At 37.4% G+C, this 6,939-nt stretch overlaps 1 protein-coding gene across 1 annotated transcript; it reads right to left on the bottom strand.

Moving 5' to 3' along the window:
* Nucleotides 1-4,574: 4,574 nt before the first annotated feature.
* Nucleotides 4,575-5,789, bottom strand: LOC132795665 (putative uncharacterized protein DDB_G0282129). The gene is made up of 2 exons (XM_060806521.1): nt 5,482-5,789; nt 4,575-5,418 (listed from the first exon to the last, which is right to left on the bottom strand). Exons 1-2 carry the CDS (start codon nt 5,546-5,548, stop codon nt 4,838-4,840), a joined length of 648 nt encoding a protein of 215 aa, XP_060662504.1. The 5' UTR covers nt 5,549-5,789; the 3' UTR covers nt 4,575-4,837.
* Between the last annotated feature and the right edge of the window lie 1,150 nt (nt 5,790-6,939).

Here is a 6,939-nt window from a genome sequence, read left to right as displayed (position 1 = left end):
GCAATTAAAATGCAAATCAAATAGTAGAAAAAATTGCAAATATAAATTGAGTCGACATATATTTAAGTTTGTTAAAAAGTGATAAATGGACTTGATGAGTTAACAAAGTATAAACAAATTGTGATTGTTAAGCAAAAAGCTGATTTCGCTGGTTCACCTGGCCAAGACTTGGCTAACCATAACTTGCGTTGGTTCAACATCTCCTACAGTTTTATATTCTCCCACTTCTCCAATTCCACTTTCAACCTTCTCCTCCCTTTTGTCTTTCGCTATTTCTCCACTTCTCCTTCGCCAGCTGCTGCTTTATCATTGCTCCTGCGTGGAGTGGCCAATTTTTCCATTTTCTCCGCTTTCCCTTCGCTCGTTACGCTTGTTTTTTTGTGTTCTTCTTTCTTTTTTATTGTGCACCGCTCAGTTGCGCAGTTTTAGCTAGGAAGCTTCAGTCTCCACACTCCACACTCCCCACAAAGAGGTCGATGGGAATGGGTTCGTTACTCCATAGTTTCTCCCTTCATTTTTTGGTTTACTTTTTGCTCTGCTGACTTTCACAGGGAACAGGGAACAGGGAATCGCTTCACAGGCGAGACGCTTCAACTTAAACTGCATTTATTGGAATTTTACAATAAACTAACGATGCGCCACGATTCCACGTCAACGACGGAGGACAACAAAGAGCAAGGACGATGCTAGCTCAATACAAACACGGATAGTCCTCAATATCCCAGAGAGATAAGCAAGCTAATGCTGTGTGTGTCTGTGTGTGTGTGTGCTTCACTCTGGGATACCTAATATAGCAAATATTTGTTGTTGGTCATTGTGATTTATTCCTTTGAGTTCTACGATTCATCACAATTTCAAACACATCAAAACTATATTTATATAAACAATAAAATAATTAATCATAATATAATAAATTAAAATGATAATAAATAGGAAAGACAATTCTTTAAATTGTTTTTCAAAGCGGTTAATTCTACTAACAGTTAATTTTAGAAAAGCTTGAAAAAATTAGGAAAAAATTCCAGCGATATTTTTTGACAACTTTATAATAAACAAGTAAGAAAGTTACAGTCGAGTGTGCTCGACTGTGAGATACCCGCTACCCATTTTGATTAAAAGCAAAATATTGCGGAATTTTTTCAAACTATACCAAAAATACTAAAAATATACCAAATGGTATTTTTGTTATACCGATATAGTACCACATTCAAAATATACCATAGACGGCATAATATACCAGATTGTCGGCCAAGGCAACTAAAACCCCTAATAAGTAGGCGTTTTTGCCCATACAAAAGTATTTCTTAAATAACTTAGACAATTTTTATCTGATCGCAACCAAATTTTCAAGAATCATAACTACTATAGTTATTATTATATATACGAAAATTCGTAACTCTAGCATTAAATTACGCTTGTTATTCGATTTTTTTGATTTGCGGGGGCGGCAGGGGGCGTGGCAAAAATTTGAAACAAAATTGATCTGCATGCAAACATAACAAATGCTGTCGAAAAAAAATTATAGCTCTATCTCTTATAGTCTCTGAGGTCTAGGTGTTCATACGGACAGACGGACAGACGGACATGGCTATATCGTCTCAGCCGTCTACAGCTTCTACCCTATGGGTAGCGGGTATAAAAACCTGCTAAAATCATAAATAAAATTTTCAAATCTTGATAATATAATATCAAAATTGATCCAAGAAGGTTTATTCTTTTAAATGAGAATCAAAATTCTAAAAAAAAATTCTAGATTGCTCAATCTAGAAATTTAAGTTTATTATTTTGTGTCATAAATTTTCCAAAGATCGAAAAGATCTTTCAAGATTTACAATTATATTTTCAATCTAGAATAAAACATTCTTGCATCAAGAGTTGAATCTTAAAATAAGATGTTTTTCATGTTAAAATGCAAATTGAACACAAAAATCATGATTTTAAATTTGTTCAAGCTACAAATCTTATTTCAAGAGTTTTCTTATTAAAATCGAGAAAGTCTTCAATTAAGATTTTGCAATCTACTTTTCAATCTACATATTTCTCTCTGTGTATAAATGTTATTATTATATGCTTCGTTGACTGTTGCCACACAGTTATAAAACTCCTTTCGCCTACTAAGTAAATGGTATCAAGAGGATGCCACACATAGGCCAAGCCAAACCAAGTAAAAGTTTAGTCCCTTTTTTTTTTTGTGGGTCTTTAATACCCTCTACAACAAGTGGAAGGCAAATGGGCTGCCTCAGCGAAGAGCAGCAAACTATGCTAACTTGCACTGATGTATTCGATGCAGCTTGTTGCAGTTGCAGTGGCAGTTTCAGTGGCTGTGGCAGTTGCAGTATCCGTCTACAAGGTATGCCTTTTGTTTCTTAGTGCTTCTCGTTGTCATTGTTGTGTGTCTGTGTCTGCTTCTCTGGTTGTTGTTGTTGTTTTGTGTCCGTTTGCCAAAGGCGCGTCATAAGCGACGTATGCTTGATGCACCCCAACGGTGAAGGATGTAATTAAAAAACGGCAACAAAAAAACAAACGAAAACAAAAAAAAAGCTGCACTGACAGCATGTAAACTTGCTGCACGACACCGACACTCAAAACGGGGCCTCGCACTCGAATGCCTCAATGCCTCAATGCCTCAATGAATGCTTCCCAACCTCTGCCTCTCCCTCTCCCTCTCCCTCTCCCTGTCCCTGTCCCTGTCCCTTTTCCTGTCTTCCTCATCGACTGAGACGACGACTGAATCGATGAGCAGCAATAGCAGCAGCAGCAGAACACTGACAAAGCATCGCCAGGCGATATCCATAGCTCAAAGCTAAATCTCTGCACAAACAGGATATAAGGCTGGAGTCAAAGTCAATCCCAAGCCTCCACCCTCAACCTCTTTGCTCTTTGCTCTTTGCTCGAACCCCTCAAGCCCAACTCTGAAGCGCCAAGCGTGCCGATACCGCGTCCGTTCCGTTCCAACTTGGTTTTGTAGAGAGTCAGTCAGCTTTTGTTTGGCACTTTTTGTCTTTCATTTTTGTTGTTTTTGCTGCTATTGTTTTTTGTGCTTCTTGCATATCCTTCCCTCTTTCTATGGTCATGTGATTTTTTGCGGGTATTTTTTTGTTTGTTTTGTTTTTTTGTGATATTGAGCTGGCTGCTGCTGTTGTTGTTGTTGCTGCTGTTGGACGCACTCAAGGGAAAGCCAAAGCTATCTACTACTCGTATACTTGTTATAGTCGTTCTTGTTGTTGTTGTTGTTGTTGTTGTTGTTGTTGTAGCTAAGCTACTGCTACTGCCTTGACGTATTCGGTTAGTGTGATTTGTACCCAATACACTCATACCCATTTCGCGTTTGAATATATGTCTGTGTGTGTGTGTGTGTGTGTGTGTGTGTGTGTGTATGGCATTCGAGTGAAGTTGAGTTTTGCGATTTTACGAGAGCGCACACACTCGAAAAAGCAAAACAGCCAAAAAGCTTCCAGCTACTACTTCTTCTTCTTCTTGTTCTTCTTCTGGGTGTGCACATCAAACGGAGCTGAAAGTGAAACACTTAGCTCAAATCAGCTGAATGGACAGACGAACAACACAACGAACAAAAAACAAAAAGAAAATATAGAAATACAGATGAACTGACAACAGACAACGGACAATGAGCAGAGGAAAGCAAGAAAAGTCACTTTACTAGGCCAACGATTGAATGAATGAATGAACGAATGAACGAATGAACGGGGCAGCCATCAAATATTGAGAATGCTTCAATTTTCAATTTTCAGATTTCAACAATTTCCGATTTGCGTATTTCTGATTTTCTGACATACTTAGTTAAAGTTGTCATTTAGCAAATTTATCGAGAAATGTATCAAAAGTGTGAAAATTGCTAAAAGATGCTGCAAATATTATATCTTTTGTGCGATTTATCATAAGACTAGTCCTGTGAAATTGCAATTGAATTATACTCAATTAAAATAAGTAAAGAACTTTTAGGTTGCAGCAATTGTGAGAGATATTTTACATGCTGAACTATAGTATATTTACTTTTTATGCAGCTCCTGTAATCGAATATCATTTTATACTAATGTGGAGACTGTGCTTATTATAAACTAGTGTTTTAGTAAACTTGTCGAGCAATGAAAGTTCATTGCATACTTTAACAGCAACTTGTATAAGAGAAAGCTACAGCTCGACTTTGCAATACAACCATCTTCTTAAATTATACCAACAATGAACAACAACGAAAATATACCGTACGCTATATTTGGTATATTGGTAGTGGCTACAAAAAAAACCATTTACAGAGTGACTTTTCACGATAACTCTTAAACTTGCAAGACATTCAAAATTAAACTTGCACTTTAACAACAAAAATGTTATTAAATATTTTTACTTACCTTCTTTACTTAATTGATTACAAAAGAAAACCTTAATAAGGAATACTACATAATGATTTCTTAAACCATCTCGTAATTTATAATATGTGTAGCTTTTAGCTTTCTAAAATAAACCTATATAATGCTTATAAAGTAGTTTTTGCACATATTCCTAATAGTAAATTTTCAGAGTAGAGTTTCAACCATCTTCGAATTCCGTTCTAAATTTGAATAGAATTGATGTTTTGCAATGCTAACAAACAGTAAAATATATATTTATGGTTATTTCAAGTAAAATGAGCTTGCGAATCTCGATTCGATTCGAATTCGCATTCGCATTCGCATTTGTTCATTTTGTGTAGTGAGATTCGGGAATTGTTTGGAGTTGTATGTGAAGGAAGTGGAGAGTGAAGGAAGTGCCTAACTATTCACAACACGGGGCAGGACAGATCCCGGCGGCAAGTCGGGAGAGGTCGTATCATCATCATCTTCATCTAATCAATCTTGTCCAATCGACCCGAGTGCAAAGTGGTGCGCGAGACAAACTTCTTGGCCGACGTCTTTTTGCTGGCATCGGACTCCATGTTGCGCTCCTTGAAGCGATCCTTGATGTACTGAACGCGTGCTGGATCGACGTTGCTGCGACGCCTCAATGGATTGTAGTATGGAATCTTGCGAGTCGATGGCTGTTGATGCTGCTGCTGCTGTTCCGGCATCTTCGATTGCGGCTTCTTATGATCCGATTGCGATTGCTCCAAGGGCACCAAAGCCACGACATTGTTCGATGATTGTTGATCGCAAGTGTTGTTGTTGTTTCCTCCGTTCTGGTTGCTGCTGCCACGTGGCAGCAACTGCAACTCGTAGGGCTTGGGGCAAACGCTGTACTGCCGCTTGATGGGCAACTCGAGGCGTGGCACATTAGAGCAGCCTCCCATCAAGGTCACGGGTTTGATGACCATCAATTGTTCCACCTTATGTTGCATCTGCTTCGACTGTTGTTGTTGTTGTTGTTGCTGCTGCTGCTGCTGCTTCTTCAGCACATCAATCAAGGCACGAGATTGCCATTGCTTGGGAGCTGCATTTTTAATAGAGGAAGGAATGCAACTAACAGATACGTTTAACTATTATTTGCACTCACTGTAAGTCAAGGAACGCTTGAGCTGCACCGCTTTGATGGGAACTCTCAATTGCAGTTGTCGCAACATCTTCGTCTTGAAATGTTTAAAAAAAAAAACTCTCGACCGAGGATTGCCACTTGAAATTTTCGCGCAATATTCAATTGTGTTGTGTGTTGTGTTTTATTTAAATTACTTTTCTGTTGCAGCTCAAACAAAAATTTACTGCTGTTGTTGACTAAGTTTTGATTTTCGTATATATTTTATTTTCCCGTTTGTCCGAAACAAAAAACAATTGATGTAGTGCCCAGAAATAAAAGTAGAAATGAAATGAAATGCTCCGACAGGCGAGTTTTCCCTGTCTCTCTCTCTCTCTCTCTCTCTCTCTCTTTTCTCTCTCTGTCTCTCCCTCTGTTAAATACACTCGTCTGAGTGCATTTTCAAGGCCTGCTTCACCCACACACAAACACAAAAAAAAAGGGACCCAAGGGTCTACTACATCTATCTATCTATGCTTTTTTTGAGGGAGGGAGGGGGGAAACTGCATGCATATTTATAGTTCCGCTTGTTGACAAATATCGCGCTCTGTTGACTGACGGCCCGGCAAACGGAAGCTGCACTGATTAGAAACCTAGTGCTGTCCACTCTAGATTCCGGTTCAGTTTCCATTTCCACTCCACTTCTGACAACAGCCAACTCCACAAAACTGCACAAAAAAAGAAACAAAAATCGACGTAAAACAAAAAATTCTTTTGGCTTTGGCTTAAAAAATGCGCACACCACTCTGCAAATAAACAAAAAAAAAAAAACAGATCGCTAAAAAAGAACAAGAACAAGAAAGGACGGCAACATCCGGGCAAAAAACTTTGACATTTCTATGCTCTGTGCTCTGTTCTGTGCTCTGCACTTCTAACAAAGCCATAACTCAGCCCGGGTATATTGAGGTTTTTGTGTGAATATGCAACACATCACATCGCATCACTCCTCCTCATGTGTGTATGTGTGTGTGTGCGTTTGAATTTGACGCATCGACGAACTCCATTCCCAAGCCGACGAAAGTGATTTCAAAGTATTATATTCACTGGATTAACTAGATATGGCAAAGTCTCTTATTGAAGGCAGGTTTTTTTAGACCTTAAGCAATTTAAATAAAAAGTTCTAATGAAAATAAGCCACTCACTGCTTAGATATATGTATAAATATTTATTATTTTGATTGCACACAAAATTTAATGAGAATTCCAAATCTGCGTTAAATTTGAAATACATAAATTTGTAAAGCGACATACTGAAATTATAATAAATAAAATAACCAAGACCAAACATGAAAATAATATAAATAATATATATAAATATATATATAAATTATTTTAAAAATGTATATTTTATATAATATATTTAAATATGAGTTAACATATTGAATCTAAGATGATAATAAATTTAAAATCAAAATTTGAAAGGTTTTTTATATATAAGATGAGT

The sequence above is a fragment of the Drosophila nasuta genome, chromosome X (assembly GCF_023558535.2).
Source record: "Drosophila nasuta strain 15112-1781.00 chromosome X, ASM2355853v1, whole genome shotgun sequence".
NCBI lineage: Eukaryota > Metazoa > Arthropoda > Insecta > Diptera > Drosophilidae > Drosophila > Drosophila nasuta.
The sequence above is the reverse complement of the archived record's forward strand: the minus strand, read 5'-3'. Positions and strand labels throughout refer to the sequence as shown.